Source organism: Peromyscus eremicus, chromosome 6, assembly GCF_949786415.1.
Source record: "Peromyscus eremicus chromosome 6, PerEre_H2_v1, whole genome shotgun sequence".
In the NCBI taxonomy this organism is placed as follows: Eukaryota; Metazoa; Chordata; class Mammalia; order Rodentia; family Cricetidae; genus Peromyscus; species Peromyscus eremicus.
The window spans coordinates 70,164,226-70,190,740 of NC_081421.1; the positions used below are offsets into that span (position 1 = coordinate 70,164,226).

At 45.5% G+C, this 26,515-nt stretch overlaps 2 protein-coding genes, 1 long non-coding RNA gene and 1 other non-coding gene across 5 annotated transcripts in view; 2 read left to right on the top strand and 2 right to left on the bottom strand.

The window, feature by feature from the left end:
- Nucleotides 1–1,785: 1,785 nt before the first annotated feature.
- Polr3c (RNA polymerase III subunit C) lies at nt 1,786–17,742 on the bottom strand. 2 transcript variants are annotated; one of them, XM_059265919.1, is made up of 15 exons: nt 17,577–17,742; nt 15,811–15,977; nt 14,522–14,777; nt 14,239–14,424; nt 12,687–12,772; nt 9,789–9,893; nt 9,571–9,663; nt 7,813–7,893; nt 7,545–7,596; nt 6,589–6,649; nt 6,059–6,209; nt 4,747–4,848; nt 4,573–4,622; nt 3,876–4,025; nt 1,786–2,362 (listed from the first exon to the last, which is right to left on the bottom strand). In XM_059265919.1, the coding sequence occupies exons 2-15, from the start codon at nt 15,955–15,957 to the stop codon at nt 2,281–2,283; spliced, it is 1,602 nt and encodes a 533-aa protein (XP_059121902.1). In that variant the 5' UTR covers nt 15,958–15,977; nt 17,577–17,742; the 3' UTR covers nt 1,786–2,280. The 2 variants fall into 2 exon arrangements, with proteins under 2 accessions (XP_059121902.1, XP_059121903.1); XM_059265920.1 differs by having other exon boundaries at nt 17,364–17,742.
- Nucleotides 3,503–7,610, top strand: LOC131913329 (uncharacterized). The gene is made up of 5 exons (XR_009379865.1): nt 3,503–3,746; nt 3,896–4,049; nt 6,121–6,234; nt 7,011–7,081; nt 7,175–7,610. It is a non-coding gene; the product is annotated as an uncharacterized LOC131913329 (long non-coding RNA).
- On the bottom strand, nt 14,996–15,131 carry LOC131913936 (small nucleolar RNA SNORA5). The gene has a single exon (XR_009380007.1). It is a non-coding gene; the product is annotated as a small nucleolar RNA SNORA5 (small nucleolar RNA).
- A 206-nt stretch (nt 17,743–17,948) lies between the features above and the next one.
- Rnf115 (ring finger protein 115) overlaps nt 17,949–26,515 on the top strand; it is a 66,733-nt gene continuing 58,166 nt past the window's right edge. The window contains exon 1 of the mRNA XM_059265921.1: nt 17,949–18,162. Coding sequence (XP_059121904.1) covers nt 18,061–18,162 — 102 coding nt within the window. The 5' untranslated portion in view covers nt 17,949–18,060. The remainder of the gene's footprint in view (nt 18,163–26,515) is intronic.

The following is a 26,515-nucleotide window of genomic DNA, read 5'->3' on the forward strand; positions in this document are numbered from 1 at the left end:
TCCCCAGAGTGATGGGATAAAAGGCATGCATCACTACTGCTTGGCTAAAAACTATCTATTTTTGATTTAAAAAAAATTCAGGTTGTCAAGGTTGGCAACAAGAAACTTTACTTCCCCACTAGGGACGGCCCCATTTATTTTGCTACATTGTGTTTAATGAAGAAACTGGCAATATATTGACATTCAAGTGTTGAATTATAACATCCTTAAGAAGAAAGGAAAGGCCTTGTAAGCAACACTTAACTGCATTAAGTGAATTGAAGCTGCTGGGTCAAACTGTATCCAAGATGCTGACACCATCTGGGGGGGACCACAGAGAGGAGGAAAGGAATACTTTTGTGTGTGTGTATCATGTCCCAGACATTATATTCAAGTGTTCTACATATATAATTTCAGATGTGCTTGAAGCCCAGACCTGGCAAATATGTCTTTTGTTTACATACTCAATATAACAGCTCGGGCCACTTTCCCTGTCAGTCCTGGACACAGGTCTTCTTGCTGCGTGTGCACCCATGTTTTCATTCTAGTATCTGGGAAGCAGAAGCTGGATTGCTGCAAGTTTCAGTCTAGCTGCGTCTACACAGTGAGTTCCAGGCCTGCCTAGGTATATAGTAAGACCCTGTCTCAAAACCAAACCAAAACCAAAACCACCAACAAAAAAGCCCCAAACAAATACAAGTTTTCCCCTCTTCCCACAGCAGTCTTTGACCTTTTGCACACTGTGTGCATGTGTTCAACATTACAGCTCAGTGAGACAGGTGTAGACTTTTGCAAATGGAATTAACTATTAGGAGGAAATTTGAGGGACTGTGATCGTTTGAATATGTCCTACAGCTTCCTTTGGGCATCTCAACACTTGGTCCCTGACTGATGGCACTGTTTGGGAAGTTTAGGAAATGTGGCCTTGTTGGAGGATATCACTGGGTGTCTTAGTGAGGGTTTCTATTGCTGTGAGGAGACACCATGACCACGGCAACTCTTATAAAGGAAACGTTTAATTGAGGTGGCAGCTTACAGTTCAGAGGTTTAGTCTATTATCACCATGGTGGGAAGCATGGTGGTGTACAGGCAGATATGGCGCTGGAAAAGGAGTTGCTATCTTGATCCTGCAGACAACAGGAAGTAGTCTGAGACATTGGGCATGACTGGAGCATATATGAGACCTCAAAGCCCACCTCCACAGTGACACACTTCCTCCAACAAGGCTACACCACTGTAACAAAGCCACACCTAATAGTGCCACTCCCTTTGGGGCCTTTTCTTTCCAACCACCCACTGGGGCAGGCTTCCTGCCCCAGCCACCATGCCTTCCTTCTGCTCTCTTGGACTCTGATCCTCTGGAACTATAAGCTCAGGTAAGAGCAGATCAGAAGCTGACAGTTGGATGCCTTCCTATCTCATTATTTTTATACTTGTGTGGATGTGTATCTATGTGTGCCATTGTGCCCAAGTAGAGGTTAGAGGACAGTCTGTGGGTTCTGGACTAGGCCGTCAGCCTTGGTGGCAAGCTCCCTTACCCACTGAGCCATCATCTTGCTGGCCCTCCACCTTATTTGCTGAGACAGGGTCTCTCTGAAGCCCTCACCAGTTTGTCTAGACTGGCTGGCCAGTGAACTTCAGAGAGGTGCCTATCTCCAGGGTTAGGGCTACAGGCATCACACCTAAATTTCACATAGGTACTGGGCTTCTGAACTCAGGTCCTCATACTTGAGCAGCAAGGATTTCACCCAGTACGTCGTCTTGCTGGCCCCTCGATGATATCCTGATAAGAAGTGATACATACAATTTATGATTAATCTTATTTATTTCAGGTTCTTCCCCCTGTGACGATCTGATGAGAGGAGAATATGGGCATGAGTCTATTAACAAATTTTACAAAATACGCCAAACTCATGGTTATCATGAGCAGTAGGGAAGACAGGAGCAGAGGCTCAGAACAAGAATCTGAAACTTAGCTGGGTGGTGTAGCACACATCTTCAATCCCAGCACTTGGAGGGAGAGGCAGGTGGATCGCCATGAGTTCGAGGTCAGCCTGGGCTATAGAGTGAGTTCCAGGACAGCCAGGGCTACACAGAGAAACTGTCTTGAAAAACCTAAAAAGAATCTGCAACTTATCTCATTGCAAAGAATTCATCCAAGCACCTTCTTCTTGTCTTTTTTCTGTCTCCTAGATCTTTTGAGAAGGATGCTGGTTTCTGGCTGGGGATGGCGCTCAATGGTACAGCAGCTGACTGGCACGTGAAAGCCCTGAGTTTGATTCCAGCACTGCTTCTTCAGGGTCACAGTCTCTTCATGGTGCTCTCGATGTACGACTCCAGCAAGAAGATGGTTTCATCGACCTGGATCTCACTGGCATCCAACCTGAGTGAAAAAGTGAAAGCATTTGCCTGGGGTTAATGCTCATTAGCATACTCAAGATTAGAGGCTGGGCTGGGTGTGGCCATGCAGATTGGCTTGTTGTTTATCCGAGTGTGTGGAAAGAGAGAGAACCAGGAGAGCTGCCGTGCATTCACATTTCTCCCTTGTCAGGCACTGTGGAGCTGCTGGGCTCCACAGACAGCTTCTGTCCTGGGAGAACTTAAAGCTTCACTTGCAAACATGGGAAGAAGAGCACTTCTATGGAAGAGCAGAGGTAAAGGGTCGTGTGCTTTAAAACCGGAAGGCAAGAGTTGTGTTAATCAAGAAGAGTAAGGACCTTCCCCATCTGATAAAACCAACAAGGGAAACAAAGCCACAGTTAACTCCACACTTAATGGTGAAAAATTCAACTTTTCTCCCTTAGATCAGGAACACAGCCAAGATGTCCTTTACAACCTTCTAGTAGAGGTGCTATCAAGGCAATTAGGCCAGTAAAAAAAAAAAAAGAAAGAAAAACAAAAAAAAAACAAATCCAGAATGACATAGACAGTCTCTAGGTATCCATAAAAAATCACTAGAAGTAGTAAATTTACACAATCCCTGTTAAAGTAAAAGGAAATGAAGATGGAATATACTGCTACAAAACTATGAAAGGCCTCATGGCACAGCAATGAATTTGGATTTCATACTGTAAAAAATAAATCAATAACTCATCTCAGCCAGTGTGGTGGTGTACACTTGTAATTCCAGCACTTTGGAGGTGGAGATGGTGGACGTGACGGAATTAGGTCAAGGCCAGGATGACTATATGAGACCTTTAGTCAAAGTGTAAAACTCCTTCCAAATCAAAGGATGAACTACCTTACACACGAGCAAGGAAGCCAATAAATCATTTCAACTACAGGAGTGATGCCATCCATCACTTTAAAGACAATAAATAACCTGAGGGCTGGAGAGATGGGCCAGAGGGGGAATTGCCTGCCATCCAAGTGTGAGAACCTGAGGCTGGAGTCCCAGCACACACACACAGACACAGACACAGATACACACACACACACACACACACACACACACACACACACACACACACACACAAGCATGGTGACATGTGGTTTGCAGGATGAAGTTATTGCAAACCTCTCAGTAAGAGATGAAGGACCAAGATGAAATGCCAGACTTGAGGCTGAAGTAAAATTCTCAGTACTTGGTGAATGACAGAGGATAGAAAAGAAGCAAGATGGCCTCAGAACTGCTGACCTACAAAAACAGACAGGCTCAATCCTTTTTTTGGAGACAAGGTCCCTCTCTATAGTCCTGCCTGTCCTCGAGCTCATAGAGATTCATGCCTCCCGAGTGCTGGAATTCAAGGCATGCTCTACCACACCTGGTAGGTTCAAGTCTTTTAATTAGGCTAGGAACGATGCTGCTGCACTTGGGTTTGCTCATTAAATTGGAGAGCAGGTTGTAAGGCCGATTGAAAGGCATCGCCAGTACAGTCTCAGTCCCCAGCACTCACTTGTTAACGTTGCGTTTCAGCGTCTCCAGCTGCTGCCGTTCCGGGGCTGTGATCATCTCCTCTATCTCCTGCAGCTGCACGTCCTCTGCACCCGTGGCCTGCATGGACGCGATGATGGCCTCTACCCTCTGAGACTTTTCTAGTAGCCGCCTAGCAGACAGTCACAGCTTTAAGGTATGTTTCTTAACTCTGAGATCCTCTCGTCTTCTAGCCCAGAGGCCCAGTTCCTTCTTTTCCATGTTTCATTTAAAGACACTGTCCATAACTTAATCACAACTATAACTTCGTTCCTGAAACATTTATTGCCCCTCAATTGCACTTAAACTCTGGGGTCAAGCACATGCCTCATAAATTTGCAAAATTATTCAATTGGGGGTATAGTCAACAAGTTTAAACTAAGGCATGGTTATGTCAACCCAAACCTAGTACTACTCAATGCAACTATACTGTGTACTGGGCTACGGTTACCATTTCGACAGCAAGTTTTCCCTCAGGCTTTGGACCTTGAAAAACGTACATGAGAAAGTGTTGGGGCCCACAGGTACCGGGAGAACAGACTCCATGTATTCTCAAAATGTTTTAGTTATTGGTTCAGTGGAAAACACAGTACAAAAAACAAGCTCTGTCTGACAGAGAGAGAGAGAGGAGAGAGAGAGGAAAAGAGAAATGTAAACAATTCACCGGAGAAGGCACTCACTTGTTCTCTTTCGTTTCAAACTGCCGCCTTTCTATCAAGTTGGCTATGCTCTGAGGAAAGAGAAGACAGACTGGAAACGTGAACGGTTCTGTTTAAGTACCGTGGAGTGGGCAAGGGAGGGGGAAGGGCACCGCTGTGTGAGAGCCTGGGGAGAAGCCCACACGACACGGTTACCTTGTAGCACCTGTGCAGCAACATCCTGGCAGCCGACAGCACATTCACGGTGTACAGATAGAAGGTCCTGGACGGGGCGTGGTCTGGTGTTTTAGGAATTTCCTGTTTGTCCACAGAAATAAAGAGAAGTTGTTCTTTGGAAATGGCGAAGTGGACACCCATTCATCTGGCACTATCAGCCTTCATATTTACTGATACTTCTTTCTTTCCTAGCCAATCAGTAGTGATTATGTTTATGACATCATCAGCCACATGAAGCAGGCTGCCGGCTTTCCTTTTTTTCTACAGCATTCTGAATGAAAGGGCAGGCAATTAATATTTACTGAGTAAACTCTACACATGCCAGGTGGATTGCATCTGATTTTCATAATAGACCTTATTTATTAATAATTGAGACAGTATGATACTGTGTAGCCTATGCTGGCCTCAGATTTTTAATCCTCTAGCCTTATTGAGTACTGGGATTATAGGTACACACTACCACAGTTGGTCTAAACCACACTGCTCTTATATCATTATCCACTGTGGGCACCCAAATTACTCAAGGTCAGAGAATCTGAGCTTGCTTTACCCAGCAGGGCTGCATAAAGAGATGATTTGACCACGGGCGTGGTTACCAGGTGTTTGGAAGGGTCTACACTTGGCTGTGTGGTGTGCTTTGATCTAGCAAGGGGGAGGTCTTTTGCCTCTCCCCTTGGCATATTATAAAAACCCCTTTTGAATAAAGCTCGGGGCTGTTGGGTATTGACTCAAGTCCTCCTATCCTGCATCTCTGTCTTTCTCCTCATCATCTAAGTCTATCTTACTACCTAATACTTCCTCATTCCTCTCTCCTCCACCCAAGAACCCTTCGAAAGGTGGGAGCTGGTTGGAGCTGGTCTCCCACAGACTCCCACAACCCACCACCATTTTACAGATATGAAAATGATGGTAGTTGACTTGCTTGGTGAATTGACTCCAAAATCCATCCAACTTGCTTCCTCAAAGGGTCCCCAACCTAGTTTTACAAGGACCCAAGATATGCTGAATGAGTTACTCTAGTAAGGATTTAAGGCTCTCAGGAATTATGGGCTGGGGGCTGGCAAGGGCAGGAGAGTTATAGTTGTGAGCTGATTTCTTGGTGTGTTGTCTGTCTCCCTTACTAGGCCAGTTAAACTCTCTATGATCCTTCATGGTTTGCTGTCTGTGTTAATCTTTCTTTTCTGTTTCAGAAGTGGCTGCAGTATCTCTCTGTGGACCCAGAGTAACTTCCCCAGGATGTTCTTCTGTTGTGGCCAGCTTGCTGTTCGGCAGCCTCTAAAGCTGTGGCTACCTGGAGTGATATGAAGTTTTCTGAGAGCATCTTGTACAGCATATCCTTTGCCTCCTTTGCAGGAATCATTGCAAAGTCCTCCACCTGCTTCTGCTCCAGATGTTTCTTCTGCAATACCAGACGGAATATTCTGGCACAGCGAGACCCGAATCTGGGAAGGGACAAAGCAGCACGAGGTATACTTTAGCTCCTAGTCCCAGAGTGTAGACAAACTATCCCATATGTGGGGGCAGGAGCAGAGAGGAACAGCATTCAGAGTTCTTCCACAGCCCACAAGTTGGTGACGGCACTGTTAATCATAACTTGTCACCAAATGGCGACCCCTTTAAGTGCCACAGTTCTTGTATTACAGAGCTTATGGTGGCTGGTGGCATTTGCCTAGTTAGGATTTAGCTCTATAGGGAAGAATAGTACTCCTGGAAAGATGAGATCAAGTGTGGCAGGGTATGCCATAAAAACCAAATTACCTGTTCAGTGGGGGTGTGGATAGGAAGTGTCTGAACCAAACCCCAATCAGTGACCCCTCTTACCTCTCCTGGATGACAGACTCCAGAGTTGCAGTGGCTAGGGATGCTAATGCCTTATGGAGGTCTTGATGTAGAGGATTAAGGGCAGTCAGTAATGTTTTGGCCTCATCATTATGACCTTAGTTTCATGACTAAATTCCTAATTTATAACTAAAAATTAAATAATATTTTGCTTTTCACATTTTGTGTATGATATATAAGCATATTAACATTTGTAAGGGTTTTGCTTAAGTAAACTTATTTTTATTTTTATTTTATGTGCATTGGTGTTTTGCCTGTATGTGTGAGGGTGTCAGATCTTGGAGTTACAGTTGTCAGCTGCCATGTGGGTGCTGGGAATTGAACCTGGGTCCCCTGGAAGAGCAGTCAGTGCTCTTAACCACTGAGCCATCTCTCCAGCCCCTCTTTTTTTCTTTTTGAGACAGGGTCTTGCTATGTAGCCCAGACGGACTTTGAACATTCGACTTTCTGCCTCAGCCTCCAAACTGCTCCGATGGTAAGCACTTACCAGCATCTTGCCTTTCCCAGCTCCTCTCCTCCCCTAGCTCTCTGCCTCACCTCTACCACCTTCCCTCTTTCTCTGCCGCAGGGCCGGTGATTGGCCCGACGCCTTGCACAGTCTTGAGTGAGATGCTACGGAGCAATGCCAGCCTCCGGCTCTCTTTATTTTCATTAATGTAACTCACTGAAAATTCACAGAAAAACTGATAGACAGTTATTTCAATTAGGCATTGACAAAATCCTTTACTGTGGTGGCATATGCCTCTAATCCCAGCACCTGGGTGGTGGAAGCAGGAGGACTGCGGGTTCAGTGCTAACATCTAGGCTACACAGTGAGTTCAAGACCAGCCTGGGCTACGTGAGACTGTTTCAACAACAAAACAAGACGATCTTTCCGAGGTCACCCTTCTGCTTCCTAACTCGGGGGTCCTGACAGAACAGACAACTAGGAAGGATACTGATGACAAACATCCCTCCTCCGCTGTCGCCAGACTTTCCAATAAACTCTAGCTGTTAAAGAGAGAGTGAGCGGCGTTAACCGAATGGAAAGTCCAGTAATGTGTTTCCCATGGAGCAAATCTGGCCAAGAGTCTGAAGCAGGTAGCTCCTGCTGGATGACGGGGACTGTGTCTGGGATGGCTAAGTAGACAAGAAGGCTATAGGAGAATACTGGGACTTAGTGGCAGAGATAAATTATAAACAGACCAAGGGGGTGGGGAGACTTACCGGGTCATCTGCCAGCAGCGTGAGGTACTGATCGAGGACTTGCTTAGAGATGTTATAGCCAACAGGCAGGGACCTGAAGATCTGTGGAACAGAAGTGGATGTTGGAACTGGGGCCTGGGAATGCAGAACTGTTAATATGACTGAAACCAGATGTCCTAATTTCAAGTTTCAAAAACATAAAAATGCCTAAAAATATTCAGATATCATTGTTTATAAGAGTAAAACAAAGGCCAAGAGGGACGCAGGCCTTTAATCCAGAACTCGGGAGGCAGAGGCAGGCGGATCTCTGAGTCTGAGGCCAGCCTGGTCTACAGAGCATGTTCTAAACAGCTGGTGCTACACAGTCAGACCTGACATAAACAGTAAGACAAGAAACAACCCAATGACAACAACAGTCCAGTGATAAGTAATTCAACTACAACCAAATATGGTGGTACGTGCCTAATACCAGCTATCCCAGAGGCTCGGTCAGGAAGACTGGGTTGTTGTGTAGCATAGCCTCCAAGGTTAAACCTTCCACTCTGGAGGGAGGCTCCTGACTCTGGAAGCTAAAACTTAAGTCTCAAGAAACTCATGAAATTTACAAGGGTCAAGAACTCAGAAAGTAGGGCCTTTAATCATAGCACTAGGGAGACAGAGGCCAGCCTGGTCTACAGAGCAAGTACCAGGTCAGCAGAGACTCTGTCTTAAACAAATCAACCAACTTCAAAAAACTTAGGAACAATATAAAGTATAGTAACAACATTAAGTATAATTATAAAGGAATAGAAACGTAGTGTTTCAAATGCCAAGGCTTTCATCAGAATCCATATATATATATGTTGTAAGACAGCCTTCCCTGCTGCCGTCCAGCCCAGCTTTGAGTTCCTGAGCTCAAGCAATCCTCAGCAGCCTTCTGACTAGGTAGGAATCAGGCATGTGCCAGCATACCTGGCTGCTAGAGTCTTAAGACAATTAGAAATAATTGTTTTATTGACAGATATTTCACTATAATAATGGCGTAACAATTTTTTTGGAGATTTATTTATTTATTTATTTATTTATTTAGACAGGGTTTTTCTGTATAGCCCTGGCTATCCTAGAACTTGCTTTGTAGACCAGGCTGGCCTTGAACTCAGAGATCCACCTGCCTCTGCCTCCTGAGTGCTGGGATTAAAGGCATGTGCCACCACGCCTGGTTTTATTTAAATATTCTTTATGTGTATATATGTTTTGCCTGCATGAATGTAAGTATACCATGTGTGTGCAGTGCCCAAGGAAGCCAGAAGAGGGAGTAAGATCCCTTTGAATTAGAGTTATAGACTGTTGTGAGCTGCCTTGTGTGTGCTGAGAATTCATCCTGGGTCCTCTGGAAGAGTAGCCAGTGCTCTTAACCACTGAGCTATCTCTCCAGCCCCCATGGCTTAACATTTTAGAAAGTTGGATCCTAAGTGGCCAGACATTTCGGTGCTTACCATTTCCAAGAAATCCTTGCCCCACTCCAAACAACAGACACTCCCTTTTCCCCAAGGCACAGGCATCCACGTAACCCCAAAAGCTATGTCCAATAACTGTGATACCTACATCGATCAGAAAGCTAGCACAAAAACAGGAGGCTAACTCGGAGTGGTGGTTCAGACCACTAAGCTCAGCACTGGGGAGCAGAGGCAGGTGGATGTCTGTGATTTCAAGGACAGCAGGGCTACATAGAAAGACCAAAACAAAACAAAACCCCAATCACAGCAAAACAAAAACAAAAAAGGGAAAACTGAAGCATACCTCGTTGGAGGACAGTGGCTGGGTAAACGGGGCACTCGAGGGAGTGGTGATCTCACTCATCCGGAGCATTGTGCGCACAATCTCGCTGCTTGTCTGAAAAATAAACTAGAATTCAGAATTCACTGCTGCCGCCTCTGAGCCGGTGGCCACATCTGACAGCCAGCTGAATGATCGACCTTATTCTTTGCTGAACACTGGCTGACCCACGTAGACATTACCTGGTCCATTCGGTTTGCAACTGCGCTCACAATTGCTTGGTCCCGGAAGTGCTGGTGGAACCTGTCAAGGTTGACTTGCCAATAAATCCCGTCATCTGGAATGGGCTGAGGTGAGAAAGATCAGAGAGGAACACTGGATACAGTGCAGTTTCTGAGGAGACCTGAAAGTCCCATTGGTTTTGATATACTGTGGCAATTAAATGGCTTAGAGAAGGAGAGGTCAAGAGTGGATCAGTGTGCCCTGACAAATTCTAACTTCAAGTTCTCTGAACTCACCTTCCTCCTCCTCCTCCTCCCTGTTAACCTCCTCAGTTCCCTCAAATCTCTCATGGAACACCTCCCGGACTCTCTGCAGGTGACTTCCTCCTTGTTTCATTGGGGACATAGAAGCCAGAACTCACTCAACTTTGTGCAAACATCTTCCCATCTCCTTTTCTTCTTCCCTCTCCCAGAAAATGCTCGTCCTTTTCCCTAAGTGCAATGGCCACGATGCTCCTCCAGATGGTGTCCTCATTGGGTCTCGGGATCCAGATCACATTTGTTCCTGTCCTCTAAACGTGCAGCCTCCCCGTATTGCTTTCTTCTCAGCAGCTTTTACCCTGCTCAAGTCTCTAAAGAACCCCCTCCAACCCCCAGGCTGGTTGGCTTCCTTCCTTCCCCTTGGGCCGGCCACAGCTGGCCATCCTCACTATCTCCCCTCTGGCTTTGCCATCTCTACCATCTCCACATCTGCCTGAGATTTCAGTCACTGGCGACCCAGTCCCACCACTGTCCTCAAGGACCTCCTTGTGGCTAAGCTCAGGACATACTTCCCAGTCCCGATCTTTGACTTTTTTGAAGTATGTGGCATAATTGGACATTTTCTCAACTTACCTCCTAAGTACAGGGGCTAGAGCTTTGTGCTACCACACTCAGCTAAATGTCTACTTTTTAATTTGAGACAGTCTCTCTACATAGCCCTGGCTGTCCTGAAACTTACTATGTAGACCAGGATAGCCTCAAACTCAGAGATCTGCCCACCTCTGTCTCCTGAGTGCTGGGATTAAAGGCGTGCGCCACCATGCCTGGCAAACTATCTTACTTAAAAAAAATAAAAAAAATTTAAAAAAAAAGGTTTATTTTGATTTTATGTGTGGTTGTCTACATGTATGTATCTGTACCAAGTGCATGCCTGGTGCCTGTGAAATCCAGAAGACAATGTTAGATCCCCTGGGACTGAGTTACAGATAGTTTTAAGCTGCTATGTGGGTGCTGGGAACCAAACCTGGGTCCTCTGCAAGAGCAAGTGCCCTTAACTGCTGAACTCTCTCTCTAGTCCCTCAAGATTTCTTTCTTTAGTTCACGTTATGTATGTGTGTCTGCGGTGTGTGTGGGTGTGTGTGGGCCAAGGTAGCAGAAGGTGCTGATCTCTGGGAGCTGGAATTACAGATATGGTGCTAGGAATCAAGCTCTGGTCCTCTGGAAGAGTAAGAGGTGCTCTTAACTGTTAAGACTTCTTTCTAGACCATAGACATCTACTTTTGTTTACTTTTTGAGGCAGGATGGCTGGTGAGTCCCAGGGACCCTCCTGTGATTTTGGGTTGGGCCACATTTATAGCCTGAAGATTAACATTTGTAGATCACATTTGCAGATTTTAATAGTCCTTAGCTTGGCTTTCTTTTTTTAGACAGGGTTGAATGTAGCTCAGGTTAGCATCAAACTTACCACATAATTGAGGGTGACCATGAACTCTGAATCTTCCTGTCTCTACCTCCCAAGTGTTAGGATTACAGGCATTTACCACTACATCTAGCTAAAAAGTAATTCTGGCCACTACACGGTAAGGATGCAAGAAGGGAGACACTGAGAAGAGTACCAGAGCAGTGCTGACCAGAGACGATAGTCCTGGGGGCTGGAGAGATGGCTCAGTAGATAAAAGCACTTGTTGTACAACCATAAGGAACCGAGTTTGAATCCCAGCACCCACGTAACAAGCTAGACATGAACTCCTAGGTGCCTGATGTCAGCACTGTAAAGGAAAAGATTGTTGGGGCTTGAAGCCCAAGAAAAACAGACAAACTAAAAACTCCAATCCCACAATCTCCAGGTTCAGGGAGAGAACATGCTTCAAAGGAATAAGGCAGGGATTGCTAGAGGATCTACTAGTCTCTGCCTTCCAGGGGCTGCAATTAAAGGCATGGGCTATCACACTGGTTACCACCACTTCTGGCTTTATTTGGTACTGGAGAATCAAACCCAGGGCCTCATGCAGGCCAGGCAAGCTATCAACCAACTGGGCCACACCCCTGGCCTAAGTGTCTATCTCTAAGACAGGGTTTCTCTGTGTGTCCTTGGCTGTCTGGGGGCTTGTTCTGTAGACCAGGCTGGCCTTGAACTCACAGATATCCTCCTGTCTCTGCTAGCCAGTGTTGGGATTAAAGGTGTGTACCACCTCTGTCCAGCTTTTTTTTTTTTTGAGACAAAGTCTCCCATGTAGCCTTGGCTGGCCTGGAACTCACTACGTAGATCAGGCTGACCTTGGACCCAGAGAGATTCTCCTGCCTCTGCATCCTGAGTGTTGGGGCTAAAGGGATGCAACACCACATCCAGCCCTGCTTCCTCTTTTGCATAAGTTAGCACCATTATTCAGTGAAATAAGTTAAGCCTCAGGAGGGAATGGAACATTCCTTCCACAAAGTCCCTCCCACTCTCAGGAGTTCTCCCTGTTCTTGGTAAAAAGGGGGCAGGGGAGAAGTGGGCAGAGATAGTAATAGCATTCCTTTCTATGGGTCTATTCCTGACCAACATTTACTGACATTCATAATCCTACTTCTCCTTAGCCAGAACTTTTAGGTTCTGTTGGAACTCTGAGGGCTATCTCTGGGCTGTTCTGACTGCTAATCAGGAAGCCCCATTACCTCTTTGTGATCTGTGTATTTTGGTTTCTTGGCCTTGGGCTCTCCAGCAGCATCCTCGTCAGATGATCTCCTCCTCTTACCTTTTCCTGCCGAATAAAACATTGAACAGTTAGACTATGTATCATATGGTGTCAGGAAACGAAGCAGGTGCCTCTTTATCCCGAGATATTTGTAGCTGCCTCAAGTTAGAGCTGTGTAGGAGGCTGAGGATCTATAAAAACAAGTCAATGAGGGGATCATCTAAAACTCAGTATGTTTAAACAAATCCATAGTCTTGAAGTTGGGTAATCCCAGCACTCGGGAGGCAGAGGCAGGTGAATCTCTGAGTTCCAGACCAGCCTGGTCTACACAGCGAGTTCCAGGATAGCCAGAGCTACATAGTGAGAACCTCTCTTGAAAAAAACCAAAAACCAAACAAAGAAAATCTGGGACTGGAGAGCTGGCTCAGTGGTTAGGAGCACTGGCTGTTCTTCCAGAGAACCTGGGTTCAACTCCCAGCAACCACATGGCAGCTCACAACTGTCTGTAACTCCAGTTCCAGGGGATCTGTCACCCTCACACAGACATACATGTGCATAAAATAAAAATAAATTATTAAAAAAAAAAAATCTCACCGCCCCCCCCAGCCCAAAAAAAAGAAAATCCATAGTCTTTGCCCTCAAACTGCTGCTCCTCCTACACTTCCTCTCAGTGAATGGCACCATCATGCTCCCATGGGTGCAAATCAGACACACAAATGTCATTCTTGATACTGGTCTTCTTACTGCTTCTATATCTGCTTCTCACTAGTCTGTCTCTATTTACCCTTGCCCTACCCTTTCAGCCTTTATTAGACAATTTACAGTGTAAGTCAGATCATGTCACGTCTCCCTTTGCACTTAGGTTAAAGAACAGACTCTACAATGCCTTGTTAACCTAGTCCTTCCACTCTCTAGCCTTCTCTCAAGCTTCTCTGGACCTTGCTCGCCTAGCTTCTACACTGACCTTTCACTTTCTCTGATGTTCCATTTCTTTTTCTTTCTTTTTTTTTTTTCTGGTTTTTTGAGACAGGGTTTCTCTGTGTAGCTTTGCGCCTCTCCTGGAACTCACTTGGTAGTCCAGGCTGGCCTCGAACTCACAGAGATCCACCTGGCTCTGCCTCCCGAGTGCTGGGATTAAAGGCGTGCGCCACCACCGCCCGGCTCCATTTCTTTTTCTTACTACACACTAGTCTTCAAAATACCCATCTTCTATCACCTCACTGGGTAGGTCCTACTTCTTCATTAAGATCCAGATCAAATTCCCTTTTCTCAGAAAAACGTAAGCCTTCACCCACTGCATAAATCCATTCCTCCATACCTAGCTTCTCCGTAGTCCTTGTCACAGTGTGTAACATATCTATGTGATGATGTCTTCTGGGAAGGGATCATGATTTTCCATTATTACATACTACAGTGACTGGCAGGCACAAAGTAAGTAACTGGTAAACAATCAGAAGTTCCTTCACATAACAATCAGTGAAGAAGAATCCACAATTAGGGCAAGTCACAGTTTCAGGATGAAAATTCCTTACCTATCAAGCTCAGTTTAGGAACTAGGTACATGTCTTTTTCATTAATGACAAGGGTTGGGGCAGGTGGTGGTGGCCCAGGGTCAGAACTGTCAGTGGCAGGAACCAGGGGACAGCGCTGTACAAAGTGAGTATCTGCCAGTCGCACGAACGCATTGGAGACCTCGGCATAGTCCATGGTCTTGCCATCTGTACAACAGGAGGAAAGAGGCAGGTGAGGTGGCCTAAGAAAACGGAGAGCCAGACAATCTATGCTTTTGCTAAGAGCTGTAGATCCAGTACTGACCCTCCATGGTCTCTGTGAGTCGGTCTGCTACTTTCTTCACGACAGCTGACATTGTCATCTTGCCATTCAACAGGAGCTCCTCCACAATCAGCTCTCCACTGTCACTGTACAGCGTTTTGGTTGTATAGATGTACCGGGGATACCTAAGCATCCGCAATACTCGGCTGCACTGGGCTTCATACTCCACCACACTGCGTTTATGCACATGATAGATCACCAGGTTATGGTGGATGAGGACACAAAGGGCCTTCTTCACCTAGACAGGACCCGAAAGAAAGAGAAGAAAGACCTGGAGCTATTTAGCTCATTACTGCTGAATACCGCCCACCCCTGACAGCTTAGTAACTGTCAGAAAACTAGCCAAGAGTCTTCTGAATCTTTTTAAAAAGCAACTAGGTCTGCTTTGAAATAATACAGGCCCATCTGAGCAGGACCTGCCTCTTGTCTGCCCCAAGGACTCCTGTGTCTACAGTACAATGTCTGCAGCCAAACTTATCCCCAGGGCCCAGGACAGGGGACCCAGGGCCCATGAGCAGCAGAATCTGTTGTGGCAGCCATCTGGGCCAGTTCCTGCCATGATGGGACAAGGACTGAATTTGACTTGACTGCACATGGAATCTTACTTCCTCTTTGTGTTAGTGTAGTTAATGAGAATCACATGTCAATGGAAGAAATCAAGAGAATTCCTTGCTATGATGTTCATATTGTCCTTGATCTCTATCTTCTAGTTTTCTGTTTTGGATCAGGGTCTCATGGAGCCCAAGGTAGCCTTATACTCTTATGTAGCTGAGGTTGACCTTGTATTTCTGAGCTTCCTCCTCTCAAGTGCTGGGATCATAACATAAATCAACCACACCCAGTTTTATGAAGTAGTGGATAGCAAACCAGGAGATCCTACACGCTATGTATTCACTCTACCAACTGAGCCACATCCTCAGCCAGGATCATGACGGAAATCTTTCACACAATTGACCTGTTTTTCCTATCATTTTTATTCCTTAAAGGCAGTACTAGATTAGAAGGCTTCCTGTGAATAAACGAGTGTGGTATGGGAACGACAAAGATCACTTACACAACCAAGACAAGCTAGGAACACTCTGAGAAGCTGTACGCTGGGGCCTAAGTACAATACCCCACCCCCACCCCACCCCACCCCACCCCATAGTGATTCTGATCACAGGGCAGGCTTTCTGTATTTCTGTTTTTTAGGGGAAGGAGTATCACTGCTGAAAAGTGGCTGAAGGAAATAAAGAAGTTAAAGAGAGCAAACTGGTATCATCTAAACATACCTGGTCCAGTGATGTTCCTGTGTCATGGGCAATCACCCTAAGAGGCTGGCTGCCGGTTCTGATTAGGTGGACGCCAATTTTTTCTACAATCTCACCAAAATGCTCTTGCAGCAATAAAGAGCACAGTTTAATTTCTGCTTGAGTCATTGTGCCCGAGAGCCTCAGAACTGGGAAAGAACAACAATATAATTCACATATTTTTTTCTTCTGGAGGGCAGCTTGACAAATACACATCAAAATCTTAAAATCATGCATATATTTGCTGTAATACTTTAATTTGGGATCCTCTGTTCCAAGGAAATAAAAAAAAAAACCCAAACATGCCATTAGTTCTCTTCATAATACTGGCACAGACATACTAAAACAGCCCACCATCTATCAATATATTATCGTATAGCCAAAGATGAGCATACATTATGCAAATATTTAAAATGACTTTGCACAATATAACTAGCATAAAATTGTTTGTAATGTGTTGTAACAGAAGTAATTGCAGTGGCTGGTTATGATGGTGTACACTGCCTGTAATTCTATCACTCAGGAGTCAGAATCAAAAGAATCAATAGCTGGTGGTGGTGGTGGTGGTGGTGGTGGTGGCGGCGGCGGCGGCGGCGGCGGCGGCGGCGGCGGCGGCGGCGGCGGCGGCGGCGGCCCACGCCTTTAATCCCAGCACTCGGGAGGCAGAGGCAGGTGGATCTCTGTGAGTTCGAGGCCAGCCTGGTCTCCAAAGCGAGTTCCAGGAAAGGCGCAAAGCTACACAGAGAAACCCTGTCTTGAAAAACCAAAAAGAATCAATAGTTCCAGGCCAACCTGGGGTACAAAGTGTTGGTTCAAAGCCATCCTGTGTTAGACGGAGATACACCCATTCATCAAAACAAAAGACTGGAAAACTAGACATCAAATATATTTTCTAAATCCAGGTATGGTGGTGCATGCCTGTAGTTCTAGCATTTGAGAGGTGGAGGTAGGTCAGGGGTTCAAGGTTACATATTGAGTTCAAGGCCGGCCTGGCTACATGAGACCCTGTCTCAAAAAAAGTGCCATTTCCTCCTATATCCTATTTATTTTTACGGGATTATATGTGGTTTCAATATTCTTTAAAGGCTGGATTTATCTGGGTGTGGAGACTCACATTTGTAATCCCACCACCAAAGCATGAGGACTGTCATAAATTCAAAGCCCACCTGGGCTACATAATAAATACCAAGCAAACTTGGTCCAGAGTGTGAGACCTCTAAAAAAAACGAGGGAGGGGAATGCAAATGACTTGCAATCTGTCATAGATACAAATAACTAAGGTTCACGGCTCTGTGGGAGTACAAAGTATCATTCCCAAGCCATAAACCACAATTTAGAAGTGAGGAAGTACAGAACAGCTTCTCAACAGGATGTTTCAATTAGGAAGAGGAGTCTCTTCCCTTGAGAACCATATTAAATTTCTACACCTTGACAAATGGGAAACAAGCAGAAATGCATGTAGTTGATGTATAAATTACCTCCCTATCACAAGCTGTACCTGCCATTATTCATCTATTTCTCCAACGCTCTAGTACCTAAGTCTTTGTCCTTCTTGCCAAGTTGTCGCAGGGGAGACTATTTCATTTATCCACCCGTCTTTGGAGAAACATCCCTAGATCAGTTGCCATCCTTGAAAAGCATTTCCAAGGCGCCTTGGCTCCTTTCCCTTCATGCAAGTTCCTGTTCCGGACTTCGTTTCTCGGCCCTGACTCAGGGCCTCCACATTCCGGTGGCGTTTTTTCACTAACCTCAGGGTCAGTGCTAATTTAGAAGCTCCAAATGTTATCCTCCGGAGACCAGCAGCCTAAGCTCAGGGGCAGCCCACCACCCCGCCGGGAAAGTAGAGCGCCATCCAGGCGGACGCGGAAAAGGGTCAGAACGCGGACCGCTCTAGCCGGCGGTGTCGGTGGTTTCCGGGGGACGCTCTCTCTCTGCTCTCGGTGGCAGGCTGGAGGACCGGCCAGGGGCTGTCTGAGGTGCTGGCGGGCGGTCCCTCCTCTGCCTTTGGTGCCGGGAGGCGGGCCTCGGGTCGCGCGGCCGCTGGCGGGCGGGCCTCTCGGGGCCGGGCGGGCTCACGTGACCCTTGCGGGTCCAGGAGCGGCCGGCCGCACAGAGGAGGCGGCGACGGCGGCGGCGGCGGCGGCGGCGGCGGCGGCGACCGCAGCCCAGGAGGTAGCGGCCTGGGGAGGGACCGCCGGCCGCCCTTTCGGACATCCGCGGCGGAGGCGAAACATGGCGGAGGCCTCGGCGGCGGGGGCGGACGCGGGCTCCGCTGTCGCCGCGCATCGTTTCTTCTGCCACTTTTGTAAGGGCGAGGTCAGCCCCAAACTACCGGTAAGAGCCCCGTGTGTCCCGCCCTCGGGCGCCGCGCAGGTGCTTGGCCACGAAGGCTGGAAACGGGGTCTTAAGCCGCCTGCACACCCCTGATTCCCCTGACACCGGTGTCCTCGCTACCTGCTGCCCGCTGTCCCCTGGCACTGGCAGCAAATGCTAGGCGTCAGGGCCCGGGTCGGTCACTCCTGCCTAGCCCGCATTTCCGCGGCGCGTCCAACCTGCCCCTCATTTCGCTTCCGCTCTTGAACACCACCCCCATCTTTTTTTTTTTTTTTTTGTCTTCCTCGGTGAATTCTCCGCTGAGTCTCCGCTCGGTTTGCTTGCAGGACTCTTCCTGGTCTCCTTTCCGCGATGACCTATCCCCCCCCCCCCCCCCCCCCCCCCCCCGCGTACTCTTTTCGTGGATGCGGCTCACCTTCCTCTCTTCTCTTCCCCACCACTTCTCAACCGGGTCCTCCCCCTTCCGCATCCTCAGTGAGACAAAATAGCGGATTGCCGGGGAGGACTCCCTCGTAGGTTGTGTTGAAGTACGGAAAGAGGAGGTTTGGAAGGTAACAGGGAAGAGGGAGATGTTGTTCTTCAGTGGTTCCTGGGTACTTGTGAAAGTGAAAATAGCAGTGTACTAATGACTTGCAGACCGTCTGCGCTCCCTGTTGCTATTGAAGGAAATGGCTTTAGGAAGAAAGCAGGACGTACTGTTTCAGCTTAGTTTATTTTAGATGTCACGCTGCCAGTGTCTTTAGCTCCACTTTCCAAGCCCACCCCTTCATTCTTTCTGTTCAGAAACAAACAAACAAACAAAAAAATACAGAACACAATGTTGGGGACTGCTTTCCTCTGCTATAAAATTGGTTCTCACACGTTTCTGCCAGGCTGTCAGCCAATAGAAGGCCAGTAGAAAGAGAGGAAACCGCTTCTGCAGCATGCTAGCCAGTGCTAGCAACCCCAAACCAGAAGCTCCTTTGGGTTGAATTGTAGTTTCTGTGGAGAGACTGGCAAGGTGAATGTTAGTCATACATTTGACTAATTGTCTTTGTCCAATTATAGTTCTTTTTCTTGGGGTGGTGGTGGTGGTGTCAAGGTTCCTTCTTTAGTCGGGTGGCTGTGTTATAGTTTATTTTATATTTATGGTATCTTGAATACACTTTCTGTTTGTTTGCTTTTTGCATCAGGGTCTTACCATGTAGTCCTGGCTGTCTTGGAACTCTATTCAGACTAGGCTGACCTCGAACTCACAGGGATCCTCCTGCCTCTGCCTCCCGAGTGCTGGGATTAGTGGTGTGTACCACTGCACCTGGCTTTGAATGCGCTCTTAGGAGTAGGCCTACTAAGTTTGTGTTTCTAATTTTTTAGAAGTACAAATGGAGTCCAGTGAATAAGGACTTGAGTTAAAAGTTGTGCTGGAGACAGCTAAGACATTTCCTTTTCTGTTTGTTCCACCTCCAGCTCATAATTAGCTTCATCTCATGCCGACTGGTTTCACTGACTGTCTTCACTGTATGCTGATGTGCTGTCTGCCACGTTTCAGTTTGGGAAAGAATATATATCTTATTTTTTCCAGCAGATACTAGAACTCTCACTACAGAGAAGGAGTATGGAATCTAGCCACTGTGTGTAACACCGGTGACATGTTATTGAAAGTGATTGATGCCTTGTTAAAACATTACGGCTTTAGCCTTTGGCTGTGTAAGTGTGTATTCACCGATTTGCCTTTCAGAGTGAGAAGACATACTCTAAATGTATTTTTCTTTTGATTACCTGAAGTCTTTATTTCAAAGGGATGATTTGAAAGCTTTTTAGGTATTTTTCCTAAACCTTAGAGAGATGCATGGATGATCTTTGTTGGTCTTTTTACTCTGATTTATTGCTTGTCAGGCCTCACTTGTAAATTGAAGCTTATCAGTGTTTAATATAACCAAATGCTGTCTGTGTACAGACAGAACGGACACCTGGAGGTGAGGTGGAAGCATGTGTGGTTCTGTCTGTGTACAGACAGGACGGACGCCCTGGAGGTGAGGTGGAAGCATGTGTGGTTCTGTCTGTACAGACAGGATGGACACCTGGAGGTGAGGTGGAAGCATGTGTGGAGGTGAGGTGGAAGCATGTATGGTTCTGTCTGTGTACAGACAGACAGGACAGACACCTGGAGGTGAGGTGGAAGCATGTGTGGTTCTGTCTGTACAGACAGGATGGACACCTGGAGGTGAGGTGGAAGCATGTGTGGAGGTGAGGTGAAAGCATGTGTGGTTCTGTGTACAGACAGACAGGACACCTGGAGGTGAGGTGGAAGCATGTGTGGTTCTTGTTCTTAAGGAAGACAAGGCAAACAAGGAAAAATGAGCAGTCGGCACGCATTGCTTAGGGAACAAGTTCTGAGAAGAGTTAAGTGGTTTTCATGCTTGTGCAACCTTTGCAGTCTAGGTAGGTAAACTAAAGTGCGTCGTGGTCTTGAGGATTGAAGCAGGCCTTTATACACACTAGGCAAGTAAGTGTCTGCCACTGAACTGTCTTAAGGTATTTACTTACTTATTTCCTCTTATGTAGATAGCGCTGGCTAGTTTTGAGCTCAAGAACTTCCTGCCTAAGCCTCCTGTTATTGGATTACAAGCAACAAACACCCTTTCACTCCCACCCCAGCAATAGGATTTCTTTTTTTGAGACCAGATTTCTCTGTGTAGCCCTGGCTGTCCTGGAACTCGGTCTGTAGACCAGGCTGGCCATGAACTCAGAAATCTGCCTGCCTCTGCCTCCTGAGTGGGATTATAGGTGTGCACCACCACTGCCTGGCTAGCAACATGTTTCTTAATGGAACTATCCTGTAATGTCTCTGTGAAGTCAGTGATTCACAGAAAGGTTATGTAGTGCATGGCAGCAAAGTGAGGGCAGAGAGTATGTGGTTTCGGTTTTAGAGAGGAAGATATGGTTGCGTTGGTGTCATTGGAGAACTATGACAGAGGAGGTGGAGTTGAATGTCTTTTGAAGGACAGGTATAATTCATCTTGAGAATAAGCAAGACTGGAAGGTAAGAAACGAAAGTATGGGTCGAGGAAGAAAGGAGACTACTGAGTAAATCTTTGTTGTCTTTAGCTGACAAATTTGTTGTTATGGGGTACAACATGATGTTTGATATGAATACATAGTGGAATGGCTAAATCAAACTATTTTTTTTTCTTTTTTGGTTTTTCGAGACAGAGTTTCTCTGTGTAGCTTTGCGCCTTTCCTGGATCTCGCTCTGTAGACCAGGCTGGCCTTGAACTCACAAAGATCCGCCTACCTCTGCCTCCCGAGTGCTGGGATTAAAGGTGTGCGCCACCACCGCCCGGCCTAAATCAAACTATTAATTGACTTTGACATACATTATCTCACACTTTTCAATTTTTATTATTTACGTGTGTGTGTGTGTGTGTGTGTGTGCATGCTCATGAATGGGTACCATGGTGCCAATGTCAGAGGACAACTTTCGTAAGTCAGTTCTCTCCTTCTACCACATGGATCCTGTGGGGGTCAAACTCAGGTAGGTAGATTTGGGTGCCTTTACCCACTGAGCTGGCCCCACCTCACATACTTTTGATTCGTGGTTTGGACACTTACCGAGTCTGCTGTTTTAGCAATTTTTAAATTCCATGTTAATTGTAGTCACTGTGTTAGACAGTAGTTAATCAGCGTTGTTATGTATTTTTAGGAAAAGCTACAGTGAAGTCAAACTTAGTTTTTTTTTTTTTTTTTTTCCCCTGAACAGGCTCTCTCTATTTAGTTCTGGCTGTCCTGGAACTTGCTCTGTAGAGTAGGCTGGTCTCCAACTCACAGAGAAATCTTGCCTCTGCCTCCCAAGTGCTGGGGTTAAAGGTATGTGCCACCATGCTTGGTTGTTGTTTTTTTGAGAGAGAGAGTTTCACTGCATAATCTTGGCTGGCCTAAAACTCAGTGTGTAGACCAGGCTGGCCTTCAATTTAGAGATCCTCTTGTCTCTGCCTCCTGCAGTGCTGGGATTAAAGGGTGTGCCACCACCATATCTGGCCAGACTTAGTTTTGATTTATGTGGGAACTAGTGACTTTCATTTTGTTTCATGGGCATTTTTAAATCTGTAATCTCAGGCAGTTATCTTGGAAATATTTATCAGAAGAAACAGGTCAGTTAAGTGTACTGTTCAGTACAAATTTGTCTCTGCTATTGATAAACCAACTCAAGCACTAATGACATGATCTTCATATAATTATGTCTATATAGGACTGCATGGAAGGTTTTGAATAGATAAATCCTAATGTAAACTTGAGATTCTGTCATTGTGAGGACCCACATAAATAGGCATTCATAATTCCTTGAACTGGATGAATGATGTGGGAAATCTGACTGTCCTTTGAGGATAAGCAGACTCAGTTTATCATGGATAAAGTTTTTCATTGTCTTAACTGAATTCACAACTGTAGAGGATACTGACTGTTGTAACAGCTGGATGTCCAGAGCCGTCACTTAATAGGGCTGTACTTACAGAGCACCAGTTTATGATAGCCTTGTCCCTGCTTTTGTGGGGGTGGCGCCATGGAATGTTCAGGGTCTCAGATGTGCTAAGCAAGTGCTCTACAGTTGACAGGTTGTAAGATTCCCTTCCCAATCGAGGAGGGAGTACTTCTTGATATTTGCCTGCCTGCCTTCCTGCCTGTTTTCTTCCAGCCCTCTCTTCCACCTTCCTTCCTTTCCTTCCCATGTGCTGGAGAGAGAGAGAGAGAGAGAGAGAGAGAGAGAGAGAGAGAGAGAGAGAGAGAGATTTTCTCACATAGCGTAAGCTAGCTTCAAATTTTCTATGACCTTGAATTTCTGATCCTCCTGCCCCCATCTCCCAAGTGCTGGGATTCAGGTGTTAGATAAAGCATATGCCATTACACCTTGTTTGTGTGGTGCTCAGGGCCTCATTCATGGCAGGCAGGCATTCCACCAGCTGAGCCTACTTCTTGATAGATTTATTTATTTATTTATTTATTTATTTATTTATTTATTTATTTGGTTTTTAGAGACAGGGTTTCTCTGTGTAGCTTTGGTGCCTGTCCTGGAACTCACTCTGTAGCCCAGGCTGGCCTCGAACTCACAGGAATCCGCCTGCTTCTGCCTTCCGAGTGCTGGGATTAAAGGTGTGCGCCACCACTGCCCGGCTTCTTGATAGATTTTTAAGTACCCAAAGGCAACTGCAATAGCTTATCCAAAGTGTATCCCTGAAACTGCCCTTAGGTTTTGTTTATCATTTTCCTGTGAGGGTGCATGGACCTAGGTAACTTTAGGGTTCCTAACTTCGGACTGAGAGTAAAGTATGTCTGATGCTATGTAGTTAAATCACATGGCAGCTGAAGTAATTTTATTTGGTGAAGAAATACTTCTCACTGCTTCTCCTGATCTCTCTTTCTCCTAGCTGGGTGTCTTTAGTTTGTATCATTCCTGAGAAGAGGACAAAAGTTCATTTAGAAAGAAGGTACCAAGAAGTGAGGAGAAAGTATTGAAGGGAATTTAAAAACAAAAATATATTCATATTACCTCTTTATGCCTCAAAGAAGAATCTCCAAGTGAATCACTCAGGAATTGCTCTTACTAGAAGACTTTTCATATTTATAATGAAGATAATTCTAGTAAAAAGTAGTGAGTACCATACTTGGGATTTGGGGAGGCAGTATTTTTGTTTTACGACAGGGTCTTTCTATGTAGCCCTGGCTGTCTTGAAGCTTAATATGTAGATCAGGCTGGCCTTAAACTCACAGAGATCCTCTTGCCTCAGCCTTTGGAATGCTGGGATAGCAGGGTTCCTCTAGCATAGGTCTTTATTTCTTTATTTCTTTTTTTTATTTACTTATTTTCTTGTGTTTTATTATTATTATTATTATTATTATTATTATTATTATTATTTTTTTTTTTTTGAGACAGTGTCTCACTATGTAGCCCTGGCTGTCCTGGAACTCACTCTGTAGACCAGGCTGGCCTCAAATTCACAGAGATCTGGCTGCCTCTGCCTCCCTAAGGCTGAGATTAAAGGTGTATGCCACTATGCCCAGCTTCAGAATTTCAAAATACAAGATTATGATTACCTTGTCTGAAGAATTCAGGTTTACAGATGATAGAGTAGAATGGCATTATGTATTTTTTTGATCATCAGATGATAGAAGAAATACTTGAAGGAGATTTCTAGAAGCTTTTACTTCATCTGCTTGTTCTATTGGAGCCAAGCCTCATAGGAGTAATTATGCTACATTGAAAGGATGACTGGGGCTGGAGAGATGCTCAGCAGTTGAGAGCACTGGCTGCTCTTCCAGAGGACCTGGGTTCAATTCCCAGCAACCACATGGCAGCTCACAGCTGTCTGTGACTCCAGTTCCAGGGGATCCAACACCTTTACGCAAATGCACATGAAATAAATAAAAGAAAGAAAGAAAGGATGACTGGACAGAATTCCACAGAGGGCTATTTCAAGGAACGTAAAGGTGTCCTCTCTCCCCACATACTACCGCCCTCCCCCATTCTCCTTTCAATAGAGGTCTTACAAGGTTGAATCTGGTAGTGATAATTATATAGTAGAGTAGCCTGCATTGGATATTGATGAGACTAGTGTGATTCTTAATGTTTCATGGAAATTAGGGCGTTTCCCAAATCCAGATGACAGACAAGTCTAGTTGAAGACTGCGGGGATATTAAGGGACTGGTGGATTTCTCACTTCTTAGTTCTCTGTTATCTTTGATCTAATAAATGTCCTTCTTTTTCGTAAGTAATGTTATCTCATTTGGATCTTTACCAACGACTTAAGCAGGGCAGGTATTAATCATTGTGTTGACTTGTAATGGCTCCAATAGAGGAAAACAGTTTGAGCATCTCATAATAAAGGTAGCTAAATGGTACATTTCTTTAAGAATTTATACTATTCAACTGGAGGAAAAATTAGTGATTTGAGGTAAGTTTCAAAGATGCTAATCATTAAATCACCTTACTCTGTTATCTGTGACTTAATATCTGTAATGTCAACATGATTAGTATCAATTACTTACTAATTTTACTGAATGGGGGATAGCAGTGTTTTGAGAGCGTTTTTCTATTTTGTTTAAAAAATTGTTTTAAATTTATTTAGTCTCTGTGTGTGTATCAGTGTGCTTATGCAGTGATGCATATGTGGAGATCAGAGGACAACTTGTGGGAGTTGGTTCTCTCCTTCTATTAGATACAGGTCCTGGGGATTGAGCTCAGGTTGTCAGGCTTGGTGACAAGTGCCTTTATACTTTGAGCAATCTTGCTGGCCCATATTTTTCTTTTTTTTGAGAGAGGGTCTCATGTAGCCAGGCTGCTTCCAAATTGTAGTGGAGGGTGGCTTAGAACTCCGGATTCTTTTCTCTCCTGCTTGGATTAGAGATGTACTCCCGCCATGCTCTTTTGAGGTCTTTAAGGAGCTGTAATGGGCTGGCGATATGGCTCAACAGCAGAGCTCCTGCCTAGCATGTGGAAGGCCTTTTGTTCAATCCCTAGTAACTTTAGTTGTTATAGTGCTGCATGCCTGTGATCCCAACACTTGGGAGGTAGAGCAGGAGGATCAGGAATTCAAGATCATTCTCTGCTATATAAGTATATATGAGTTCAAGGCCAGCCTGGGACACATGGGATCCTGTTCAGAAAAAAAAAAAAAAAAAGGTTCTAGTGATATAAAATGCAGTGCTGTGTTTGAACATAAAGTGTCAGCGAGTGTGTTTCACGTAAGATCAAGAAATAACATTGTTGGTGTGTGTGTGTGTGTGTGTGTGTGTGTGTGTGTGTGTATAGTATGTGAGAGACGTATGTATATGGGCATGCACATCATGCTACCTGTGTGAAGGTTTGAGGACAACTTTGGGAGCCAGTTCTCTCATTCTCCTGTGGGTCTCAGGGATTGAATTCTGACCAGGCTTGTGTGGCTTCAAACTCACTATGTAACTCAGGATAACCTTGACCTTCAGATCCTAGTGCCTCCACCTCTCAAGTGCTGGGTGCTGGAGTTACAGATGTGCAAGACATATTCTACTTATTTTAGACAGTGTTTCACTCTGTAGTCCGGACTGGTCTGGAACTCATTATCTCAGTGTGTAGCTTAGGCTGCCTTGAACCCTTGGCAGTCTTCTTGCCTCAGTGTTAGGATTACAGATATGAACTGCTATGCCTTAGCAAATTTGTGTTTTTAACGGTGGGAGGTTAGTTATAGCCTCCAAATTCAGACTAGCACATATGTGTATATTGGGGGAATTTTGCAGGACTTTCTCAGTATGAGGAAGGAAAAAAAACCCTTAAGCTTATTGCAAATAAAGTCCCTTTGGGAGCATAAATGCTGACAGGATGTTACCACTTTGTGTTTCTAT